The sequence below is a fragment of the Cataglyphis hispanica genome, chromosome 4 (genome assembly GCF_021464435.1).
Source record: "Cataglyphis hispanica isolate Lineage 1 chromosome 4, ULB_Chis1_1.0, whole genome shotgun sequence".
NCBI lineage: Eukaryota > Metazoa > Arthropoda > Insecta > Hymenoptera > Formicidae > Cataglyphis > Cataglyphis hispanica.
The window spans coordinates 5,380,850-5,394,278 of NC_065957.1; the positions used below are offsets into that span (position 1 = coordinate 5,380,850).

The 13,429-nt window shown below is 35.5% G+C and overlaps 2 protein-coding genes across 3 annotated transcripts; one reads left to right on the top strand and one right to left on the bottom strand.

The window, feature by feature from the left end:
• Positions 1-408: 408 nt before the first annotated feature.
• On the top strand, positions 409-4,625 carry LOC126848554 (coatomer subunit beta). Its single transcript, XM_050589523.1, has 8 exons — positions 409-936; positions 1,016-1,349; positions 1,470-1,758; positions 1,861-2,201; positions 2,283-2,544; positions 2,613-3,425; positions 3,499-3,734; positions 3,818-4,625. Exons 1-8 carry the CDS (start codon positions 569-571, stop codon positions 4,046-4,048), a joined length of 2,874 nt encoding a protein of 957 aa, XP_050445480.1. The 5' UTR covers positions 409-568; the 3' UTR covers positions 4,049-4,625.
• LOC126848552 (transient-receptor-potential-like protein) lies at positions 4,122-11,842 on the bottom strand. 2 transcript variants are annotated; one of them, XM_050589518.1, is made up of 17 exons: positions 11,502-11,842; positions 10,931-11,153; positions 9,844-10,041; positions 9,541-9,730; positions 9,264-9,449; positions 8,961-9,151; positions 8,628-8,806; positions 8,257-8,541; positions 7,884-8,074; positions 7,403-7,485; positions 7,156-7,277; positions 6,899-7,086; positions 6,425-6,615; positions 6,139-6,338; positions 5,754-6,050; positions 5,401-5,536; positions 4,122-5,147 (listed from the first exon to the last, which is right to left on the bottom strand). In XM_050589518.1, the coding sequence occupies exons 1-17, from the start codon at positions 11,571-11,573 to the stop codon at positions 4,735-4,737; spliced, it is 3,345 nt and encodes a 1,114-aa protein (XP_050445475.1). In that variant the 5' UTR covers positions 11,574-11,842; the 3' UTR covers positions 4,122-4,734. The 2 variants fall into 2 exon arrangements, with proteins under 2 accessions (XP_050445475.1, XP_050445474.1); XM_050589517.1 differs by having other exon boundaries at positions 11,452-11,842.
• Positions 11,843-13,429: the final 1,587 nt, after the last annotated feature.

Genomic DNA, 13,429 nt, shown 5'->3' on the forward strand with positions numbered 1-13,429 from the left:
TGTTACAGCAATATAACATGGAAATAACAAATAATGTAACACACATATTGCAGTTATATAACATATATATGTTATATAACTGCAATATATCATGAGTATAACAATGAAATATTACATTTTGTTATTACATCGAACATAACTGTAATGTTAGTACTTGAATTATAGATATTTCGATTAATCAAATTTCAATCTTTATTCTTGAATCTTGATTTTTTAATCTTTAAATGGGCTTTAAATTTCTCTCTGTTATCGATATAAATCTACATATCCCGAATGTGGCAATGTAGAGAACGTCTTTAGTAAGCAAATACTTCTTTATCAGCGCAGAAAACATTTATCATCTACACAACTACAAACGAGCGACATCGTCATATGACTCGGCGAGGTACTTCTTGCGATCCTAATTATCGCAGTTTGACACGTAAGACACACGCAGCGTGTACCGTTTTCCTTTATGCTCGTCTTTAGATGATATTTAAATGAGTAATCTTTGACAGATCGAATATTGTCACGTGTTTTTCTTAATCCTAATTGTAGATACGTGCTCAATTCACGAAGAACCAAGAAAATGAGTGCAATAACCGAGCAACCGTGCTATACTTTGATAAACATCCCAACTGACACGGAGCCGCTGAATGAGCTCCAGTTGAAGCAGGATCTTGAAAAAGGAAGTGTTCAAACGAAAATCGATGCACTTAAGAAAACCATTCACATGATCTTGAGCGGTGAGAGATTACCGGGACTGCTGATGACAATCATCAGATTTGTCCTACCTCTGCAGAATCACACAATCAAGAAACTGCTGTTGATATTTTGGGAGATTGTGCCAAAAACTTCTGCCGATGGCAAGCTTCTACAGGAGATGATCCTGGTATGCGATGCGTATAGGAAAGATTTGCAGCATCCTAATGAATTTGTCAGGGGATCTACTCTCAGGTATAAAAGTGATTGTATGCATATAGGCAGAAAATATGTTATAAGAATAAAATTATATATAATCCATTATTATTTGTAGATTTTTGTGCAAACTAAAGGAACCAGAACTTCTTGAGCCACTGATGCCAGCGATAATTGCTTGTCTGGAACATAGACATTCTTATGTCAGACGCAACGCAGTGCTCGCTATTTTCACCATTTACAGAAACTTTGAATTTCTTATACCAGATGCTCCAGAATTGATAGCAAAGTATCTAGAAGGGGAACAAGATATGTCATGCAGAAGAAATGCATTCCTGATGTTGTTGCATGCTGATCAGAGTAGAGCTCTTGCTTATTTAGCCGCATGTCTTGATCAAGTGCCTAGTTTTGGCGATATATTACAGTTGGTTATTGTTGAATTGATATATAAGGTATAAATAAATGTATTTTATTATTGTTTAAAGCATGAGTGCATATAGTTTGTCTAATATATAGATATTAATATTATAATAAATTATTATAAAATATTATAATAAATTATTTTGCTTTAGGTTTGTCTTGCAAATCCATCAGAAAGGGCACGCTTTATCAGATGTATTTATAGTTTGCTAAATTCACCTAGTGCTGCAGTACGTTACGAAGCAGCTGGAACATTGGTAACTCTTTCCAGTGCGCCAACCGCAATAAAAGCCGCAGCCTCCTGCTATATCGAACTGGTTGTTAAAGAAAGTGATAACAATGTCAAGCTCATTGTACTTGATCGACTAATTGCAATGAAAGATAGTCCTGTTTATGAGAGAGTACTTCAAGATCTTGTGATGGATGTACTTCGTGTCTTAGGTATTGTGTTTATACTTACAATGACAAATTGTACTAATTTTGCTAATGGAAATAATTGTGCTATTAGATCTTCTATATGCTATTATTATTTACTGTAAATAGGATCACCAGCTTTAGAAGTCAGAACTAAGACCTTGGCTCTGGCTATGGATTTAGTCACAACTCGTACGATCGAGGAAATGGTTCAACTTTTAAAGAAGGAAGTTCTCAGAACAGCTGGCGGAGAACATGAGGATGCTGGCAGATACCGTCAACTTTTGGTACGAACCCTCCATGCTTGCTCCATGAAATTTGCGGATGTTGCCGCCACTGTCATTCCTGTATTGACAGATTTTCTATCGGAGAGTAACGAAGCAGCCGCCACAGATGTTCTTGTATTTGTCCGTGAAGCCATTCAGAGATTCGAGAATCTTAGACCATTAATCGTTGAGAAACTTCTAGAGGTGTGGATATGATTTAATACATCATTAAAAATATCTTTATAATTGGCATGATAAACGGAAATTAATTTTGATTTTAATTAGGTATTCCCTCACATACGGTCCGTAAAAGTGCACAGAGCCGCGCTTTGGATTCTTGGCGAATACGCCACATCGAAAGAGGATATAGAAGCCGTGATGGGCCGCATACGTTCAGCATTAGGCGAATTGCCGTTGCTTGAGGCAGAAAATAAACGTCAAGCTGGTGAAAAGTCTGAAGATGGTAACTCACAAGCTGCACCAACGCAACTTGTCACATCTGATGGAACATATGCGTCTCAAAGTGCTTTTAGTGCTGCATCTGCACGTGAGTAGCTCTTTTAGATATAAAAAATATTTTATATATTATTACACAAATTTTAATTAATTTATTAGGAAAAAAGGAGGAGAAGCGACCAGCGTTAGTGCAATATATGATGGAGGGCGACTTTTTCATCGGCGCATCTTTGGCTACTACATTGGCAAAATTAGCGCTACGTTATAAAACGCTTGAAACTAATGTTCAAAAGAGCAACAGATTACAGGCAGAGGCAATGCTCATAATGTCCAGTATGCTGCAGCTAGGTCGTTCAGGTCTTCCCATGAAAGCGATGACGCACGATGATGCGGAGAGGATCTCCTTGTGCCTTAGATCGCTCGCTTGTCCAACACCACTTGTACAAAAAGTTTTTACCGAAGGATGCCGCGATGCTCTTGGCAGAATGTTGACTGCGAAAGCGGAAGAGGACTCGCAAAATCAAAAGGCCAAGGAGAAACCGGGCAGCATCGTCCAAGTCGATGACGCGATTCAATTCTTACAATTGAGTCGGGGATCCGATTTGGCCGGTGGTGCTGGCGATGTATTCGAACAGAGTCTTAGTGCAGCTGTCATAGGACGACCCGGTGCCAGCGGAGACGCACCAGCGCCGAGCGTCTTGAGTAAAGTTACTCAGCTCACCGGTTTCTCGGATCCAGTCTATGCAGAAGCCTTGGTCCATGTCAACCAATACGATATTGTGCTTGACGTACTGATAGTTAATCAAACGGAAGACACTCTGCAGAATTGCACCTTGGAATTAGCCACTATGGGCGATCTGAAGTTAGTTGAGAGACCGCAACCCATCGTACTCGCACCGAGGGATTTCGCCAGTATCAAGGCGAACGTGAAGGTCGCATCTACAGAAAACGGAATTATTTTTGGAAATATCGGTAAGCGATCTAGATATTTGGAAAATTGCCGATTTTGACGCATGCAATTTATGACTATTATTTTTTTTTGTAGTTTATGATGTATCAGGAGCGGGTTCCGACAGAAGCGTTGTTGTTCTCAACGATATACACATCGACATTATGGATTATATAGTACCCGCGACGTGTACTGACGCAGAATTCCGTCAAATGTGGGCCGAGTTTGAATGGGAAAATAAAGTATCGGTCAACACGACTCTATCTGATTTGAGAGAGTATCTTGCTCATTTGTTGAAATCTACAAATATGCGTTGTCTTACGCCAGAAAAGGTACGTACGATTTTTCTATTTTCTATTTATTATTAAATAGCAACTTTCTATGTATTATTAAATCGCAATTTTTTTCTATATAGGCTCTCTCGGGACAATGTGGATTTATGGCGGCGAATATGTATGCTAAATCGATATTCGGCGAGGACGCCTTGGCAAATTTGTCCATTGAAAAACCATTGAATAAACCCGATGCACCAGTGGTTGGTCATATTCGTATCAGAGCCAAGAGCCAAGGCATGGCTCTGTCACTGGGTGATAAGATCAATTCGGCGCAGAAAGGACCGCAGACTAAGGTCGTGCAAGCTGCTTGAAATGTGTCATTTCGATTAAATTCTTTGGATATCTTTTTTGGTGTATTATTTCGCAAAAAATGGATTCATTAGATTCACTCGTATCGTAATTATATTAAAATGCGCATCGTACAATGTATATGTGCGTATTAATTTCATATCATGTTTAACTATATTACATTTCCTGCCGACACACTATTGTCATAGCATGCTATATAAATGGATATAATTGCTATAATAGGATATATTCATATATATATATATATATAGTCTTAAGGAAATAAATATACACAATACTTTATCTATATAAACTTCGTTTCTTTAATTTTTTTTTTTGACATACATAGTTATATGGAACAATGCATCTCTGTAACTTTTTAAATAAAATAATTCTTAGCGGAAAAAATGTCTCAATTCTCTATAATTCAAATTATTTTCGGGATCTTTAACGTTTAATATGTATGTATAAAAAAATAATAAGTTAACTAGATTAAATAATAAATGTAAATATCTTTTTGAAAATGTAAAGATTATCTAAAAACTGATTTTTATATTAATTTAAAACTTCAATAAAAAGAATCAAAATAACATTTTTAAATTTTCGTCTGTATATAAATAATTTTCTTGTCACAAATTATGTTAAACATGTATAATGTAATTGTCATCAATTTTACAGCAATTGATTAATTTAATCTTTTATCTTAGATTTAAAGCCATCCTCCTCTCAAAGGTTTATTATACGACGTAATGGCTACAAGCTTCTCTTTATCATTATCTTTGTTGATGTCAGAGGTAACTGTCAATGACGGAATAATTGAAAGTTTAGGGCTATATGAAGCTTTTGGCCGTGCTCTGATTGAACTGTTTCCGTCTTTGACATTGACAAAGGATGATGATGTATTCATGACAGTAATCGCTGCCGGTTTGCTTTGATTTTCTGTGAAAGAGCTAGAAGTAGTTTTCACAGTAGCAGTAGTGGTGGATTTTGCAGTAGTAGAAGTAGCGGCGGTAACAATAGTCGTAGTTGCAGTGATTGAAGTGCCGATAGTAGTTACAGATGTAGTAGAGACAAGTGAAGTAGTACTTGTAGTAAGCATAGATTGAGTAGAAATTGAGGGTTCTAAAGAGAAAGAGAGAGAAATAATAGCACAATATATATATACACTCGTATATATTAGCAATAGTTAAGTATAATAACACATAAAGTAATGCCATAATTAAATATTAATAATATTTTATAATGCAATATACGTCTGATAATTTTAACATTGTATATTATATGATTGTTTTGTTTCATAATTAATAATAATAATCATATAAGTAATATTCATAATGCAATTTATACATATAATATAAATTCTGTAAAAAATTACCAGTTGATGATTGAGTATTCGATGGGACAGGTGCTTTTCTCTTGATCACTCGTGGTGGTGATGTGCGAAGTGGTAACAACGGCGTAACATTCATAATTGTCTCGTTGACGAAATCAATCGAGGACGTAGATTTAGGCTGTATAAAAAATATCTTTGTAATCAATATTTCAATTTTTGATAAATTATTATATAATATTTTATTATATTAGATCAATTTCAAAATGTTTCAAAATTATTTAATAGTGATTCTCTCTCTTTCTCTCTCTCTCTCTCTTTTTATACGCTTAGAAAAAAATTAAATTGTTACGCTTATTATAGAACGTTTTGAATATCGTAAATTATTAATTTAGCACCTGAAGAATGGACTTGAATGGTTGAGAACCGATTCCGTTTCTAATTGTTTCCGGAGTTTTGCTTTCCCAAGTTTTAGCATCATCGTTATCAGTCTCGTTTACGATCTCGTGTAGAACATGCCGGATCGTCTCTGCTGTAGTTTCTGGCAATTTGACCGGGACAATTGGTGGTACTGGACTCTTTTGTGCCAGACGTTTCGCCTCCTCCATCGCTCTTTTCAGGCTCTGTTGACTCTGCAACGATGTTTTGCTGGTGCTCTTGCCGATTTGCGAGCTTTTAACTGCACTTCTTACGACCTATGTAAAATCATGCATGACAGAAATTAGCTTCGATAGTTAATAATTCTATTTTTTTTATATTATGAAATAGAGAGATCTCATGCACCTGAGTCCAACGATGTTCGGCTGAAGTTAATACCGCCAATCTGGCAACTCTCTTCCATCTTTCGACATTAGTTTCGTTTTCGTGTCGTTGAAGAGCCATTTCTTCCTGAAGATCGCTGTCAACTGGATTCACAGGACCTGACACTTGGAAGTCTTTCATGAGCCTTCGTTCCCAGATCTTCATCTTCTTTCCCAGTACAGCTAGACAAGAAGAAAAAAAACATGAGTTTTAATATAGTTTTACATTATTATTTTACATTATAGTTTTACAATATAGGAATGCTTACTCTTTTCTTTTTTATCGACACCGCCAATGTCCATGCCGTTTCTGTGCAAAATGTCCAGAAGTTCGCATCTCCAGGACGACAGGTCAGTCTTAAGTTCGTGAACATCGTCTTCAGTGACAGGTTCCATCTCATGCTCGCTGTGCGCGTTTACAATGTATCGCCATATCAATGCTTTCATAACAGCTCCATATCTATATAATAATCATATATATATATATATTAACAGGAATACACATATATAATTAAACATACTTCTATCATCATACAACATTGTCTGTAGATTAATAATCAATTAATTATTAGTTTCCATCATTAACTATTAATTATTAGTTTTCAACATTAATTATTATTATTAATCACACTAGTATTAATTATTAATTACTTATCTACTATTAGTTAATAGAAAAAAAAATAAATTTTATTTTTGTATTATATTATTTTGCTCATTTTTGCAAATGATTCAAAACATCTCACTTGTGTTCGCGTGCGCGTCGACGTTTACTGCAACGTCTACCAATGGATTTCTTTTGCAAGCCGAAGAATCGGAAGAAAAGCTTTGGGGGCGGAAAGATGTTGAAGGGCGGCGGGAGAGTTCCGCTATCCTCGAAGTAGCTCATCCATAATTTCGTCCGCGCAAATTTCCACTCCGTATCAGAATGTTCCTATCGCGTCAATGTCTCCGTTAAGGAAATTTTTTTAGATCACAAATATTATTCGAGTCGAAGGCTTACCTCGATAACAGCATAGCTGTTGCTCATCATAGCTATGAGTAGATTTAGCAGGACGATCACATTGATCACGGAATACGATCCGAACATCAACAAGCCCCAGAATCGAGTATACGACTTGATTCCTGAAAAAAAAATAAGGCTGGTTTCTAGAAAATGATAGGTGTTAATCGATGAGGTAAAAACTTAAATTTTATAACAAGAATAAAAAGATTATTTTTGCATATTTGAGTTACACGAAGAGACATACCAGTGAGTTCGAAAGTTTCGATGCCAATCATACCGAAACTGGCCCAAAAGAGACTCTGACAAGACTCGAATAAATTGCTGAATCTGAAAATATTTAATGAGAAATCTATTTATAAAATAATATATTGAAGAATTATGTTAAAATTATGTTAAAATTGTCATTCAATTATCATTATATTCAAAAGAAAAAAATATATTTAAAAAAACTGCACAATCTTTTCAAAAGAGATTTATGTTCAAAAAATGTATACATGTTTCCAGAAAGTCACGTATTTATTATATGTCTTGCAAAAGCTGTTGCCTTCATAAATAATTCAGCATTCAATATACAAATTTGAAAAGGAATACGCGGTCTGTCATTTTTTCATGATTATAAGGTGGCACAAACACATACGCATATGTGCGTATGAGAAATGTAATTTAAAAAGAAGGAAACGAATGCGTCTCTCATTCGTGTCTGACAATTCGATTATTCCATTCACCTCCTCCATCTTAAGCAAGCGTCACTGCCGGCGTCCCACGAGGGATCCAACATTCCTCTATAACACTTGTTTTTCTCCAATTCCGTAAAATACCATAGTAACTGATTTAAGCCGCACGCGAAGGCAAATAATACTAAAGTGTAGATAAAAAAAAACTTTACAATGTCGATCACCATTCTGCCCAACGATATCTAAACAAAAATCAAAATTTTTTTTGATATTATGGTAAAAAGAAATAAATATAGTTCTCTGTACATATAGATATGCATTTATATAGTATCAGAATTGAAAATATATTTATATGCAAAAGATTCTTCAAAAAAGGAGATTAATACAAATATCAAAGGAAAGAGATTTTTGACAAATGTGATACCTGAAGCGGCCCCAGATGCGGATTGATGCTGAAAAGATGGACAAGTTTCAAGGCACTGAAAACATTCGCCGCGGCAAAGAGACCCTCCGCAATCAGTTGCGGATCGAAATCGCCCCAGTTCTCTCGCGGTATCAGCGCGGCGGACGGATCCATTTGTATCTCGGTTCGTTGTTGAAGATAAGCCGCCAATCTGAGAACACCGGTCGCCAGATACAGCATGTTTCTGGTGAAATCGATAAAATTCCACATGTCCCGTAAATAAGACTTTAGACCGTCTATGTACATCTTGAAATTTGAGAAGAGAGAATATATACATAAGAGTACGTACACATAAAGAGAAAAATTAAAGCTCGTTTGTCGCGTATGCTCACCTCTTTTATCTCTTCCCATACGAATCCAAAGACGTAAAGCACGACGATACCTTCCAGAGGAGTTGGAGCCGCTCCTCTTTGCCGAACTAAATAAGCTTCGAGATTCTTCTTCATTTCCTGTGTACCCAGGAGTCTAACTATTTCCACTTCCGCACGCTGTGACACCAGCATGAGTATAACTATGAACGCATTAGTAATGTATCAATTACTAATTAAGTAACGGAGTAATTGCTTTTATTATTTCTATAGGTACACATATCAAGGCAAATTTCTAAAATTATTTTCTTCTCTCTTTATTTCGAATTTGTATTCTAAAGCTAAAATTAAGCTTACACAAAAAGAATAAATAGGACGACGCGTGAACTAAAAATTTCATGAAAGGTCTTCGCATAAGTCGTCCAGTATTTGACTCGGGCATCAGATAGTACATCATACAATAAAATGGAAATAAAACTGCCGTCTTCACAAGAATACCGACTCTCTGCATGGTCGACATTCTTCGAAATCCGGGAACACCTTCGTACCTTTGAATCGAATTTAAATAAACTCAGTTAAAAAAATGTTAAAAAAATGTTTTAAGGCTTTGTGTAATTGTAATTAACAAATCTTAATCCTTTAATGCTATAATATTTTCACCAAATTGCTGCCAAGAGTTGTTGAACGTGAGAATGCGAAACAAATCTCTTTTGCTTATATTGTATAGCCTGTTCCAGTCGAACTAATTGTTTGCTGAGATCGGCATTCTCTTCCTTAGGATCATAATTTAGGATGGTATCCAGCTCCATGGTGGTACGAACATGTTGCAACAAATCGACTGCGAATCTATTCGGAATGAGATTACGATTATATCATTATATATATATATAAATAAACGTATACTTCTGCACAATATTTTTTGAAATGAGAAACTTGCTTTTCCACTTGTCGCCGTAATTTCATGTATTCGGCTCTACTTTCCGGCTCCGATACGGTTAATTCTCTCAGTTCCCAGCTCAATTGAAAAGCTGTCATTAGAGGATCCGTAGAGCTTAGAGCTATTAAACTTGGACTCGCTAGAGCTTTGTATTCGGATATTCTGGTGGATGACAGTCTTAATGGATCGACTAAAATAGATCGTGATTTCAATTATGTGTTTTCTATCAATAAATTGTACATTTTTGGAAGTTCTTCGTAGCGAAATAAAATAGATCAACGTCTCTCTCTCTCTCTCCCTCACCGGTGGCTGCCTGAAGGCAATCATCACAGCCGCATCTCACATCATGCGGCATCGGCAAAGTGGCTCCTCTGTCCAGTAGAAGCTTCAAGATCTCATAATTATTACGTTGCGCCGCGAGTATCAAAGGCGTCATGTCCATCGGATATCTAGCCGATGCCGGATCAACCTTCTGCCAACTGTGAATAATCTCCTTCTCGACTGCAATCAGGAACGCGAATAGTAAAGTGAAGATCAATGCAATAGAAGCGCTAAAAATCTTATTTATCTATTAACGATTTAATTCTGGATGCGTATATTTATATGTTATTGTTTATATCGAAAATTGATTAATCGTTATTTATAATAATCATGGTGAATTATTTTCCACATAATGTTTATTTTATGTTATATCAAATCATTATTTCAAATAAAAATCAAAACAATAAAACATAAGATAAATATTATAAATTATTGTTTTACTGTGCAATTTTTACGAGCATTAATTATTTCTCAAACGATACTTGAAATCAAAGACACACTTTAATACTTTTTAAATGTTTTGTCGATTAAAATGTAATGTGTCATTATAGAATTAAGATTACGTAATAAGACATAAAATTGTCAATCCCTCAGAGAATTAAAATAATAAATTTAATAATAAATATAATAATAAATAATTAATAATAAATAATAAATATTTAAATAATAAATTTAAATAAATTAAAGTAATAAAAAACAATAGCATAGCAGTAATATCATTTTTAAAGAATGTAACTAATATGTTAAGCGCATATTAGTGCGTCAGTTTTTAGTGTCTTGCAATTAATTAGTCGCATCTTTACACGACATTTTGATTTTGGTCTGATATATGATTTAAATTTGATCAATTGTTTAATAAAGACAGGGTGGATTTTTATATGTCGCAAATTAATTACGCATGATATTTTGATTTTGCTTTGACAAGCAGTTTGGCTCAAATCGATTAAAATTGATACATTCGAGTATTGAATTAAAATTGAATTTTTTTGAAGACTGGTTAATTACAGTTTTGCGATTATCTAGATACATTATGCGTGTTAATCTTTCGAGAGTGTCGATTTTGACTCACCAGTCTCCTCGGTCATTTGATTCGCCGTAAGAAGTTCTTCATGTTCCAACAGCAGCTCGACCGCTTCTACAAATTCTTGATCGATGGCATGGAGCAAAGCGTCCTTGGTCTCCACTCCCATCACAACGAGCAACTCGACCATCTCTAAATTTTCCGCTTCTAATGCCAGCGTCAAAGCACCGCGACCCAGACTGTCCACACAATTCATGTCCAGCAGGTCTCCCTGAAATGATTGAACGCGTATGTCGCGAAAGGTCTCATTGCTTCATTTTACGGAATTGTTCTTACAATTTTCATCTGCAAACTGTTTTTAGTCCTTGATTCATATATAATTAATCATCGATCAAATTTTAATTTTAGTAAGCTTTTTTTTTCTGTTTGAGAAAAATTATCTTTCCCATTAGAATGTAAAAACTTCTGCTTTTTAAAAAAATTGGCTTTGCAAATTTACAGTGATATTTTTTGTATAGAAATAGTTTTGCTTTTGCACTGATTTCGCTTAAGTCGGAATTCATGTTTACTTTGCCCTTATTTGCAAGTTGCAGAAGCCTTTTCACATTGGGTAGGTCACCTCTCTCCACGGCCAATAGGTACTTCTTCTCCTCGAGATTGAGCGGACGTGGGAGATGAAGCACATAATCATCCGTGCTCTGGGTCGAGGCCTCCGTGTCCTTCTCGATCTTCGTGTCGCTCATCTCGCCAAGTTTATTCTGCTGCTTTACAACAACAATTATCTCCAAGTAGATCACGAACATCCATCGATATAATCTTTCTTTTTTTTTTCAACGATACATCGACTCGATGAGACACTGACATACGGAGAAGAGACTTTGAAAAAGACAAAGACGGAGATCTCTTTGAAGGGAAAGATGAATTCCTTGCGTAAAGGCAAACGATCGTTACGCTCTCGGTTAAAATATTGTTCCGTTCTCGTGTGAGCGCATGATACTTATTATATAGGGGATGATGAAAATCAAATTACGCGCATTAACCCAGACCCTGTTTATCTTTCCCGCAAATGAGTGACATAGATGGACGCCATCGCCGTTACTTGTGACTAGGCATCTGTGAATAATTTGCTTACCGATATCTTGTTAGACCGTTGGTTTGCACTTGGAATAACAGCGCGACTAAGTCATTGAAAGTCGAGGAAAAGCCGACGCGAACTGAACAGACCACCAGCCGCGGCGATCGCGGCGATTAATTGTAAGCCGGATGTAATTCCCTAACGTATCTATGTATTACATAATATTTTGGCAGAATGAAATGACAATCCCATTGTGTAATCAGTATAATCCCTCCTCTTCCTCCTCAACATATTCCAAAAATATTAAATATATTTTTTCTTATTGTATAGCTTTTTTAGCCGATCCAAAGATTTTTTTTTTTTAATATCCTAATGTCAAGAGAGGTTGATATTTTACATTTTTTTTTAATATTGACATATATTTTTGAATTTTTAAACCACATTAAAATTTTATAAGAATTTTCTACTTAAAATTTTAAAAAATATTATTTTATCATCTATTTTATTTTCTGTTATATTTTCAATCTTCAATTATTTGAAAAATCTCGGCGTTTTTATAGAAACACGAAAATGTCAAAGGATGTGCAATGAGAACATTCGATAATTTTATTCTGCATTTTAGTCAAATGGGTTTGAAATTTCTCTAAGCTGTTTCTGTCAGCTGTTCAACGTGGTATTAAAGTAGAAATTAAAAGCTGTTAAAATCTGGTTATTATAAACTGTTAAAATGTGGTTTGCATCGACGTTGTCGAAATCATATAAACGGCGAGAAACAGCAGAGAATACCGCGAATGTTACACAAATATTTGATCCGTTATTGGCTGGTATTCAACGTGGTCATGTTGAGAAAACATTCGAGTTGCAAAGCAAACCACGATGTTGAGAAATAGTTGTCCAACAGCAATTCATTAATGGTATAACGTTTAATTACACGATACGACACGGATTAATAAGCCTAATTACATGATAGAGAGATTCATTACGTGAAATCCGTATTAAGACTCCTTTCGTGTAGCTCATCGGCTTTTCCATGACATGATGATAGTGACAACGATGACGCAGTTCCATCGTAGCAATGCGGTGGATGAAATGTCGAGGGTTGCATTATGACGAGATGAACAATTCAGGAAGAAAGAGTAGGAAGAAAGGAAAAGACACAAGGATTGTTTGCATGGTGGCTGCGTCTTCTCGGTCACGGTTGCGCTTGATGTTTGCTCAGCAGCTTAATATGAAGTATCCATCGATCTTGAGCCACCTACATCCTTTAGCTAATTCTTTTCGCTTCTCCGTTTATCCGTTTATCCCTTTGTCGCACGTTTTCTATTGTTTCGTTTATATCGCATGCATACAACTCGTTTTAGAAATCACCTACTACATCTGAAGCATAGAAGGAAGAAAAAGAAAAAAATAAGACAGATAAAATGACAGAGTTATTTTATTGCTTAGATAAACATATAATTTTTATAATCATT